The 12,439-nt window shown below is 46.8% G+C and overlaps 1 protein-coding gene across 1 annotated transcript in view; it reads left to right on the top strand.

Annotated features, from left to right (window-relative positions):
* The first annotated feature begins 368 nt into the window (after positions 1-368).
* The window catches only part of LOC141161439 (serine protease 27-like), a 94,940-nt gene continuing 82,869 nt past the window's right edge, over positions 369-12,439 (top strand). Inside the window, exons 1-5 of the mRNA XM_073646248.1 lie at positions 369-381; positions 2,167-2,436; positions 2,550-2,712; positions 5,381-5,655; positions 5,728-5,897. Of these exons, the coding sequence (XP_073502349.1) occupies positions 369-381; positions 2,167-2,436; positions 2,550-2,712; positions 5,381-5,655; positions 5,728-5,897 (891 nt within the window). The remainder of the gene's footprint in view (positions 382-2,166; positions 2,437-2,549; positions 2,713-5,380; positions 5,656-5,727; positions 5,898-12,439) is intronic.

The following is a 12,439-nucleotide window of genomic DNA, read 5'->3' as shown; positions in this document are numbered from 1 at the left end:
CACAGAAACGCCCACATAATAATGTCAATCATAAAATGCTAATATGCAGACATAGGGATATAATTATATGAGTACAAGGGGCATCGCAAAGAAACATGAAAAATGAGAAAAAAAGAAAAGCGACAACAGAGCCCCAAATAAGCATAGAAAAAGTATACATTTATTGAATACACATGTCAAAAAGTGATACATTTAAAGAGCTTAAAGGCACAGAGTGCCACATATGTAGTTAAAAAACCAAGGACACCAAAAAGCCCCCATAACAATAACCCAATATAAACAACAATAAAGGGTGTATATTAATACTACCATAAATATATGTATCTGTAACAACTCCAGAAAGGGACATTTCCCAGATATCTGAAAGTATGCAAAAGGAGGGTAAGTAAAGCCTATAAGGAATGAAAGGATATATAAACAGCCAATAGTTACCCAAATTGCAAGTACCAATAGTGAGTTCAAATAGAGGGAAAAGAGGGGGGGCCTTATGGTGTCACCCCTACGCGCGTTTCGGCAGGCCTTCGTCAGGCCTGTGCTACTGCTACCTCATATTCCTGCTACCTCATATATTGTCCCGTGCCTCTGCTACCTCATATATTGTCCTGTGCTCCTGCTATCTCATATTCCTGCTACCTCATATATTCTCCTGTGCTCCTGCTACCTCATATTCCTGCTACCTCATATATTGTCCCGTGCCTCTGCTACCTCATATATTGTCCTGTGCTCCTGCTACCTCATATATTGTCCCGTGCCTCTGCTACCTCATATATTGTCCTGTGCTCCTGCTACCTCATATTCCTGCTACCTCATATATTGTCCCGTGCCTCTGCTACCTCATATATTGTCCTGTGCTCCTGCTACCTCATATTCCTGCTACCTCATATATTGTCCTGTGCTCCTGCTACCTCATATTCCTGCTACCTCATATATTGTCCTGTGCTCCTGCTATCTCATATTCCTGCTACCTCATATATTCTCCTGTGCTCCTGCTACCTCATATTCCTGCTACCTCATATATTGTCCTGTGCTCCTGCTACCTCATATATTATCCTGTGCTCCTGCTACCTCATATTCCTGCTACCTCATATATTATCCTGTGCTCCTGCTACCTCATATTCCTGCTACCTCATATATTGTCCCGTGCCTCTGCTACCTCATATTATTGTCCTGTGCTCCTGCCACCTCATATTCCTGCTACCTCATATATTGTCCCGTGCCTCTGCTACCTCATATATTGTCCTGTGCTCCTACTACCTCATATTCCTGCTACCTCATATATTGTCCTGTTCTCCTGCTACCTCATATTCCTGTAGTGTAAAGCATGGGGGAAGAAAAGAACCAATGCTTGGATAAGGTAAAGCATGGATGTCAAACTACCTTAGGCTCAAATGGAGAACAGCTGAGCTCAAGTCACTGATTATTGCTGTGTCCTTGAAGAGCGCAGTTGCAGTATAAAGCATGGTGAGGTTCTGAGCTCCCTGAGCCTCTGATGAGGCAGGATGTCGATTTCTGACTCCCTATATAATACAGTGATAATGAAGACACTGATTCTGTGTTCTCATGCAGCAGAATTGCAGTATAAAGCATGGTGGAGGGACTGAGATCTGAGCCTCTGATGAGACAGAACGTGGGCTTCGGACGTCCTCACACTCTGACCTTAGGTGGTGGCTGACTTCACGGATGTTATCTGAGATTGTCACCGTGACTGATTTCTCATCTGACGCACACCCAATAGATTGTCACCTCCTGTGCCCAGGAGCTTCTGTCCCTCTGTGGACATGACGGTGCCAGAACCGGTCTGGCAGCTTCAATGCTCCTCGTCATCACCGTGTCCGACTTATAGAGAGTGACCGATCTGTGAGCAGGTCTCCAAGAGGACACCACCACCAGCAGCATGGAGAAGCTTCTTCTGCTCCTCACACTCCTCACACAGCACGGTATGGACCTGACCACCAGCCCCATCATCTACTGACCCTGACATGCCCGCTCCTTGTCCTTCCATCACCATCACTCTCACAATCCGTATCATACTCTTTATCTGCATCCTCATCATCCTCATCTTGGACTTTCTTAACATTGTTGTCCTCCTCCTCACCCTTATCACCATCCTCACCCGGATTTCCCTACATCACTTCTAACCTCTTGTTTTTTTCCCCTTATTCTAAGGATTTCTAGGAATTTCAGCATCAGCAGGTGAGAAATATCCGAACCGGAAGTTTAGGTGGAAAATAAACAAATTTGATGAAGAATCTGTGAATTGCGGGGTCGTAAGAATTTCCCGAAATCAGTCAGCTCGACCAACGTCCTTCCCCATGGGCGGTGTGATCCTCCGCAGAGATCCTCCATGGAAACCCACAGATCCCCCAGAACCTCCCAGAGTCATCCATGCTGCCCACCTGGATATTTTTGGTTGGCAGATGATCCCCCAAGTGATGGGTTTAGGGTTGAATCCAGATATCAAGCCATGATGGATGGTCGGTCTTCACCTGAGGGTTGGGTTCCACTCTATTTGTAGACATCTGCTATAGATCTTTCCCCTTTCCCTTTAGATCGTGGAGATCTGCCGCTTCTCCTCAGGATCGTGGGAGGAATGACCTCTGAGCGAGACGAATGGCCCTGGCAGGTCAGCCTGCATTTTAAAGGCAATGCCCTGTGTGGGGGCTCACTGATCAGCGATACCTGGGTGCTGACGGCCGCTCACTGCTTTGAGACGTAAGTTCCCAGAAATATTCCATTACGATATGTACCATACAACCGTAAGACAGGTAGATCTTCATTCTGTCCTGGCTAGCTTGCCATACATGACCCATCACTGGTGATACATTTTGGATGGGTGCAGTCAGGGGTCTGGGTGCAATAAGACTAAACTATATGTAGGCATGACCTAATAAACCTGGAGAGTGGAAGGTGATCATATATGAGGCTAAGTTCACACGATGAGCATTTTGTGCGTTTTTTTCTGCTATTTTCATGTGCAATATGCAGCATCTTACAGTTCCGGCAAAGTTTATGGGGTTTTTAAATATTTAGATTTGAGAGTCCTCAGTGGTTGATACCTTTTTAATGGCTAACTGAAAAGATGGTAACAAGTTGAAAGCTTTCAAGTCTACTCAGGCCTCTTCATCAGGCATAGTATGACACAAAATCTGAAGAGTCACATATTTATACACAATAGGATACAGAAATAATGCAATAGATGAGACAGGTGACGTAAAGCAGAGCTATTACTATGGGAGAGAGAGAAACAGTTCTGGCTGTAAATATTGGATTGGTTCATAGATAAGGACTGTTATGATGACCCCAAAGTTCTGAGGACCACATTTCCTAGTTGATGTAGAATGACATAAATCCATGCAACACATTCATTCCTGCTCTGAAGGTGTCAAAGGTCACCATGAGTTTATATACCGAGACTCTTCTGTCTCTCTGAGACTTGAAGTTACCTTTTAATACCAATAATTTCATGTCTGTGATGTTGTGATCAGGTAAACAAAAATGTTTTGCCACAGGTACATCTATTCTTTTTTCTTTTATTGCGTGGCGATGATGGTTCATCCTTGTCCTAAGTTTTTGCCCCGTCCCCCCTACATACAGACCCCCAGCTGGACATTTGGTACATATAATTAAGTACACTACATTAGATGTGATACAGCTGAACGTACCTGGGATCTTATAGTCCTGATGTGAGTTGGGGATCTTTATCTTGTCTGTGGTCATTATAAATGGACAGATTTTACATTTTTTCTGGTTGCAGGGAAAGGTACCTGTAGCTGGTGGAGAGGACAGGGAGCTTCTGACAATGATGCTTCTTAGATTTGGGGGCTGCCTGAAACACCGGAGTGAGGGGTCTGGAAATATGGATTGTAATCGGGCATCTTTTTGTAGTAAGGGTTGTAGTTTCCATGCAGCTTTCCTTAGCGCCTCCAGATTTGGATTGTAGGTGGATTGTAGGTGACTACTAGAGGCACCCGGTTGCTTTCTTGTTTAGTTTTGTAATGTAGGGAACCAATCCAATATTTGTAGCCAGAACTGCTTATCTCTCTCCCATAGTAATAGCTCTGCTTTACGTCACCTGTCTCATCTATTGCATTATTTCTGTATCCTATTGTGTATAAATATGTGACTCCTCAGATTTTGTGTTATACTATGCCTGATGAAGAGGCCTGAGTAGTCTCGAAAGCTTGCAACCTGTTACCATCTTTTCAGTTAGTCATTAAAATGTATCAACCACTGAGGACTCTCAAATCTAAATATTTTTATATCTACTGGCTAACACGGTACAAAAATATATATTGTATATATATATATATATATATATATATATATATATATTCCCCTGTATCAAAATGGGATTTTTCTAAATCTCGTTTCTACTTTTTTCTTTACTCTGTGGAAACTGATTTGCAAAAGTTAAAATATGCAACACCCCAATTTTTCTTGTAGTAAATGTGCATTGTACTTGTGGATTTTTCCCATAGATTGGAATGAGATGAAGAAAATCCGCACCCCCATCCTCCCCTTCATATACTGCATGCATCTTTATTCCATTTCTGCAGCAGAAACACAATAAAATTGCATTGAAATTGAACATGACTTCATCAATAGAGTTTCCTTAAAATCTAAAAACAGTTTCCAAGACAAAGCTATCTTATAATATTTATGTTTATATATTAAACATCACAAACCAAAAAGAGACAAAAAAAGCAACCGAAAAAAATGTGATAAAAACTCAATGAAAAAATGCAAGTAACCCGTGCAGAAATGCTGCAGAAAAACAACAACAGCAAAAATGCACCAAATACTCATTGTGGAAACTTACAGTAGTCAACAGGTGTTATTTGATGGTTGATTGGGGACCGCCATGGGTCTAGTTCAACCCCAAGAAATCATATGTTACATAATGTCTAATGTTCAAATGTATAGATCCAGTTTCAATTGTATATACATATGGGGGCACATAGGACAAACGCATACAGCTACCAGTCACTAATATATTTAGGTTTCCCATAGAATAACTGTATTGTATGAGGGATTACAGCAGACGTCCTGTTTCAGTTTTTGATTTAAGCCCTCTATGTGAACAAGTGACTCAAAATTTAGGACATGTTACACGTTTTGACAACAAGGGAAACCTGAAGTACCCCCAGGTTTAATGAATGCATTGCACTCAGCCGGACTCTGATCCACCCTGATAAGGGGTACGCTCCCTGAAACAGCTGTACATGAAAGCCTCATTAAAATGATGAAAATTGAAATTAACATTGAGTAGCTATTTTTCCTATGTGATACTTAAACGATGGTTACTATGATTCTGTAAAGGAGCTAATTGTCCCCTATTTTGTTGCACTCTCTTGCATATCCTATCACCATATTCTTACAGGATTCCGGACCCGCTCGCGTACACCATCTATCTTGGGGTGTATCAGTTATCTGATCTGCAGAACCCAAAAACAACGTCCAGGACAGTGAAACAAATAACAATTCACCCCAACTATACAGGCGAAGGATCCAGTGGAGACATTGCTTTGGTGAAACTGCAGAGCCCTGTAGCTTTTACTTCTTCCATCCATCCAGTGTATCTGCCATCTCGGGCTGTGCAGCTGCCAGAGGGAACCCTGTGCTGGGTGACGGGCTGGGGATATGTGACAGAACAAGGTAGGAAAAGCTCTGAGACATGGAAGGATAATGCTGGATACAGATCCATGTCAGCTGTGCGCTTCTCCACAGTTCCTCTCACCGATCCTAAAACTCTGCAGAAGGTGGATGTGGCCCTGATAGACAGCGAAAAATGTGAGACCATGTACCTGTCTGATGCCGGCTCTGAGTCCAACGCAAAACTTATCAAGGAGGACATGTTCTGTGCCGGCTACCAGGAGGGGAAGAAGGATGCATGTCAGGTATGAGACCCTGTTGGGAGACCTGGTTACCAAAACATTGGGGAATAGTAGCAAAAGTTTACGAAAAAGTTTTAAAAGTTCTCATGACAATCTCTGAAAACTGCCTTCATATGACCTTCCAGCAGGGGGCAGTAGAAGGCCGTGTACCAGTTATTAGTATGTAGTATATACGTCCTCCCAGCAGGGGGCAGTAGAAGGCCGTGTACCAGTTATTAGTATGTAGTATATACGTCCTCCCAGCAGGGGGCAGTAGAAGGCCGTGTACCAGTTATTAGTATGTAGTATATACGTCCTCCCAGCAGAGGGCAGTAGAAGGCCCTGTACCAGTTATTAGTGCTGTAGTATATACGTCCTCCCAGCAGGGGGCAGTAGAAGGCCGTGTACCAGTTATTAGTGCTGTAGTATATACGTCCTCCCAGCAGGGGGCAGTAGAAGGCTGTGTACCAGTTATTAGTGCTGTAGTATATACGTCCTCACAGCAGGGGGCAGTAGAAGGTCGTGTACCAGTTATTAGTGCTGTAGTATATACGTCCTCCCAGCAGGGGGCAGTAGAAGGCCGTGTACCAGTTATTAGTGCTGTAGTATATACGACCTCCCAGCAGGGGGCAGTAGAAGGCTGTGTACCAGTTATTAGTGCTGTAGTATATGCGTCCTCCCCGCAGGGGGCAGTAGAAGGCCGTGTACCAGTTATTAGTATGTAGTATATACGTCCTCCCAGCAGGGGGCAGTAGAAGGCCGTGTACCAGTTATTAGTATGTAGTATATACGTCCTCCCAGCAGGGGGCAGTAGAAGGCCGTGTACCAGTTATTAGTGCTGTAGTATATACGTCCTCCCAGCAGGGGGCAGTAGAAGGCCGTGTACCAGTTATTAGTGCTGTAGTATATACGACCACCCAGCAGGGGGCAGTAGAAGGCCGTGTACCAGTTATTAGTGCTGTAGTATATACGTCCTCCCAGCAGGGGGCAGTAGAAGGCCGTGTACCAGTTATTAGTGCTGTAGTATATACGACCTTCCAGCAGGGGGCAGTAGAAGGTCGTGTACCAGGAATTAGTGCTGTAGTATATACGTCCTCCCAGCAGGGGGCAGTAGACGGCTGTGTACCAGTTATTAGTGCTGTAGTATATACCTCCTCCCAGCAGGGGGCAGTAGAAGGCCGTGTACCAGTTATTAGTGCTGTAGTATATACGTCCTTCCAGCAGGGGGCAGTAGAAGGCCGTGTACCAGTTATTAGTGCTGTAGTATATACGTCCTCCCAGCAGGGGGCAGTAGAAGGCCGTGTACCAGTTATTAGTGCTGTAGTATATACGTCCTCCCAGCAGGGGGCAGTAGAAGGCCGTGTACCAGTTATTAGTGCTGTAGTATATACGTCCTCACAGCAGGGGGCAGTAGAAGGCCGTGTACCAGTTATTAGTGCTGTAGTATATACGTCCTCCCAGCAGGGGGCAGTAGAAGGCCGTGTACCAGTTATTAGTGCTGTAGTATATACGTCCTCCCAGCAGGGGGCAGTAGAAGGCCGTGTACCAGTTATTAGTGCTGTAGTATATACGTCCTCCCAGCAGGGGGCAGTAGAAGGCCGTGTACCAGTTATTAGTGCTGTAGTATATACGTCCTCCCAGCAGGGGGCAGTAGAAGGCCGTGTACCAGTTATTAGTGCTGTAGTATATACGTCCTCCCAGCAGGGGGCAGTAGAAGGCCGTGTACCAGTTATTAGTGCTGTAGTATATACGTCCTCCCAGAAGGGGGCAGTAGAAGGACGTGTACCAGTTACTAGTGCTGTAGTATATACGTCCTCCCAGCAGGGGGCAGTAGAAGGCCGTGTACCAGTTATTAGTGCTGTAGTATATACGTCCTCCCAGCAGGGGGCAGTAGAAGGTCGTGTACCAGTTATTAGTGCTGTAGTATATACGTCCTCCCAGCAGGGGGCAGTAGAAGGCCGTGTACCAGTTATTAGTGCTGTAGTATATACGTCCTCCCAGCAGGAGGCAGTAGAAGGCCGTGTACCAGTTATTAGTGCTGTAGTATATACGTCCTCCCAGCAGGGGGCAGTAGAAGGCCGTGTACCAGTTATTAGTGCTGTAGTATATACGACCACCCAGCAGGGGGCAGTAGAAGGCCGTGTACCAGTTATTAGTGCTGTAGTATATACGTCCTCCCAGCAGGGGGCAGTAGAAGGCCGTGTACCAGTTATTAGTGCTGTAGTATATACGACCTTCCAGCAGGGGGCAGTAGAAGGTCGTGTACCAGGAATTAGTGCTGTAGTATATACGTCCTCCCAGCAGGGGGCAGTAGACGGCCGTGTACCAGTTATTAGTGCTGTAGTATATACCTCCTCCCAGCAGGGGGCAGTAGAAGGTCGTGTACCAGTTATTAGTGCTGTAGTATATACGTCCTCCCAGCAGGGGGCAGTAGAAGGCCGTGTACCAGTTATTAGTGCTGTAGTATATACGTCCTCCCAGCAGGAGGCAGTAGAAGGCCGTGTACCAGTTATTAGTGCTGTAGTATATACGTCCTCCCAGCAGGGGGCAGTAGAAGGCCGTGTACCAGTTATTAGTGCTGTAGTATATACGACCACCCAGCAGGGGGCAGTAGAAGGCCGTGTACCAGTTATTAGTGCTGTAGTATATACGTCCTCCCAGCAGGGGGCAGTAGAAGGCCGTGTACCAGTTATTAGTGCTGTAGTATATACGACCTTCCAGCAGGGGGCAGTAGAAGGTCGTGTACCAGGAATTAGTGCTGTAGTATATACGTCCTCCCAGCAGGGGGCAGTAGACGGCTGTGTACCAGTTATTAGTGCTGTAGTATATACCTCCTCCCAGCAGGGGGCAGTAGAAGGCCGTGTACCAGTTATTAGTGCTGTAGTATATACGTCCTCCCAGCAGGGGGCAGTAGAAGGCCGTGTACCAGTTATTAGTGCTGTAGTATATACGTCCTCCCAGCAGGGGGCAGTAGAAGGCCGTGTACCAGTTATTAGTGCTGTAGTATATACGTCCTCCCAGCAGGGGGCAGTAGAAGGCCGTGTACCAGTTATTAGTGCTGTAGTATATACGTCCTCCCAGCAGGGGGCAGTAGAAGGTCGTGTACCAGTTATTAGTGCTGTAGTATATACGTCCTCCCAGCAGGGGGCAGTAGAAGGCCGTGTACCAGTTATTAGTGCTGTAGTATATACGTCCTCCCAGCAGGGGGCAGTAGAAGGACGTGTACCAGTTATTAGTGCTGTAGTATATACGTCCTCCCAGCAGGGGGCAGTAGAAGGCCGTGTACCAGTTATTAGTGCTGTAGTATATACGTCCTCCCAGCAGGGGGCAGTAGAAGGCCGTGTACCAGTTATTAGTGCTGTAGTATATACGTACTCCCAGCAGGGGGCAGTAGAAGGTCGTGTACCAGTTATTAGTGCTGTAGTATATACGTCCTCTCAGCAGGAGGCAGTAGAAGGCCGTGTACCAGTTATTAGTGCTGTAGTATATACGTCCTCCCAGCAGGGGGCAGTAGAAGGCCGTGTACCAGTTATTAGTGTTGTAGTATATACGTCCTCTCAGCAGGAGGCAGTAGAAGGCCGTGTAAAAGTTATTAGTGCTGTAGTATATACGTCCTCCCAGCAGGGGGCAGTGGAAGGTCGTGTACCAGTTATTAGTGCTGTAGTATATACGACCTCCCAGCAGGGGGCAGTAGAAGGCCGTGTTCCAGTTATTAGTGCTGTAGTATATACGTCCTCCCAGCAGGGGGCAGTAGAAGGCCGTGTACAGTTATTAGTGCTGTAGTATATACGACCTCCCAGCAGGGGGCAGTAGAAGGCTGTGTACCAGTTATTAGTGCTGTAGTATATACGTCCTCCCAGCAGGAGGCAGTAGAAGGCCGTGTACCAGTTATTAGTGCTGTAGTATATACGACCTCCCAGCAGGAGGCAGTAGAAGGCTGTGTACCAGATATTAGTGCTGTAGTATATACGTCCTCCCAGCAGGGGGCAGTAGAAGGCCGTGTACCAGTTATTAGTGCTGTAGTATATACGTCCTCCCAGCAGGGGGCAGTAGAAGGCCGTGTACCAGTTATTAGTGCTGTAGTATATACGACCTCCCAGCAGGGGGCAGTAGAAGGCTGTGTACCAGTTATTAGTGCTGTAGTATATACGTCCTCCCAGCAGGGGGCAGTAGAAGGCCGTGTACCAGTTATTAGTGCTGTAGTATATACGACCTCCCAGCAGGAGGCAGTAGAAGGCTGTGTACCAGTTATTAGTGCTGTAGTATATACGTCCTCCCAGCAGGGGGCAGTAGAAGGCCGTGTACCAGTTATTAGTGCTGTAGTATATACGACCGCCCAGCAGGGGGCAGTAGAAGGCCGTGTTCCAGTTATTAGTGCTGTAGTATATACGTCCTCCCAGCAGGGGGCAGTAGAAGGCCGTGTACCAGTTATTAGTGCTGTAGTATATACGTCCTCCCAGCAGGAGGCAGTAGAAGGTCGTGTACCAGTTATTAGTGCTGTAGTATATACGTCCTCCCAGCAGGAGGCAGTAGAAGGCCGTGTACCAGTTATTAGTGCTGTAGTATATACGTCCTCCCAGCAGGAGGCAGTAGGAGGCCGTGTACCAGTTATTAGTGCTGCAGTATATACGTCCTCCCAGCAGGAGGCAGTAGAAGGCCGTGTACCAGTTATTAGTGCTGTAGTATATACGTCCTCCCAGCAGGGGGCAGTAGAAGGCCGTGTACCAGTTATTAGTGCTGTAGTATATACGTCCTCTCAGCAGGAGGCAGTAGAAGGTCGTGTACCAGTTATTAGTGCTGTAGTATATACGTCCTCCCAGCAGGGGGCAGTAGAAGGCCGTGTACCAGTTATTAGTGCTGTAGTATACACGTTCTCCCAGCAGGGGGCAGTAGGAGGCCGTGTACCAGTTATTAGTGCTGTAGTATATACGTCCTCCCAGCAGGGGGCAGTAGAAGGCAGTGTACCAGTTATTAGTGCTGTAATATATACGTTCTCCCAGCAGGGGGCAGTAGGAGGCCGTGTACCAGTTATTAGTGCTGTAGTATATACGTCCTCCCAGCAGGGGGCAGTAGAAGGCCGTGTACCAGTTATTAGTGCTGTAGTATATACGACCTCCCAGCAGGAGGCAGTAGAAGGCCGTGTACCAGTTATTAGTGCTGTAGTATATACGTCCTCCCAGCAGGAGGCAGTAGAAGGTCGTGTACCAGTTATTAGTGCTGTAGTATATACGACCTCCCAGCAGGAGGCAGTAGAAGGCCGTGTACCAGTTATTAGTGCTGTAGTATGTACGTCCTCCCAGCAGGAGGCAGTAGAAGGCCGTGCACCAGTTATTAGTGCTGTAGTATATACGTCCTCCCAGCAGGAGGCAGTAGAAGGTCGTGTACCAGTTATTAGTGCTGTAGTATATACGTCCTCCCAGCAGGAGGCAGTAGAAGGCCGTGTACCAGTTATTAGTGCTGTAGTATATACGTCCTCCCAGCAGGGGGCAGTAGAAGGTCGTGTACCAGTTATTAGTGCTGTAGTATATACGTCCTCCCAGCAGGGGGCAGTAGAAGGCCGTGTACCAGTTATTAGTGCTGTAGTATATACGTCCTCCCAGCAGGGGGCAGTAGAAGGCCGTGTACCAGTTATTAGTGCTGTAGTATATACGTCCTCCCAGCAGGGGGCAGTAGAAGGCTGTGTACCAGTTATTAGTGCTGTAGTATATACGTCCTCCCAGCAGGGGGCAGTAGAAGGCCGTGTACCAGTTATTAGTGCTGTAGTATATACGTCCTCCCAGCAGGGGGCAGTAGAAGGTCGTGTACCAGTTATTAGTGCTGTAGTATATACGTCCTCCCAGCAGGAGGCAGTAGAAGGCCGTGTACCAGTTATTAGTGCTGTAGTATATACGTCCTCTCAGCAGGGGGCAGTAGAAGGCCGTGTACCAGTTATTAGTGCTGTAGTATATACGTCCTCCCAGCAGGGGGCAGTAGAAGGTCGTGTACCAGTTATTAGTGCTGTAGTATATACGTCCTCCCAGCAGGAGGCAGTAGAAGGCTGTGTACCAGTTATTAGTGCTGTAGTATATACGTCCTCCCAGCAGGAGGCAGTAGAAGGCCGTGTACCAGTTATTAGTGCTGTAGTATATACGTCCTCCCAGCAGGGGGCAGTAGAAGGCCGTGTACCAGTTATTAGTGCTGTAGTATATACGTCCTCCCAGCAGGAGGCAGTAGAAGGCCGTGTACCAGTTATTAGTGCTGTAGTATATGCGTCCTCCCAGCAGGGGGCAGTAGAAGGCCGTGTACCAGTTATTAGTGCTGTAGTATATACGTCCTCCCAGCAGGGGGCAGTAGAAGGTCGTGTACCAGTTATTAGTGCTGTAGTATATACGTCCTCCCAGCAGGGGACAGTAGAAGGTCGTGTACCAGTTATTAGTGCTGTAGTATATACGTCCTCCCAGCAGGGGGCAGTAGAAGGCCGTGTACCAGTTATTAGTGCTGTAGTATATACGTCCTCCCAGCAGGGGGCAGTAGAAGGCCGTGTACCAGTTATTAGTGCTGTAGTATATACGTCCTCCCAGCAGGAG

The sequence above is a fragment of the Phyllobates terribilis genome, unplaced genomic scaffold (assembly GCF_046119375.1).
Source record: "Phyllobates terribilis strain yellow unplaced genomic scaffold, ASM4611937v1 Scaffold_9__5_contigs__length_417890890, whole genome shotgun sequence".
Lineage (NCBI taxonomy): Eukaryota > Metazoa > Chordata > Amphibia > Anura > Dendrobatidae > Phyllobates > Phyllobates terribilis.
Note: the sequence above shows the minus strand (reverse complement) of the source record. Positions and strands in the feature narration are given on the sequence as shown.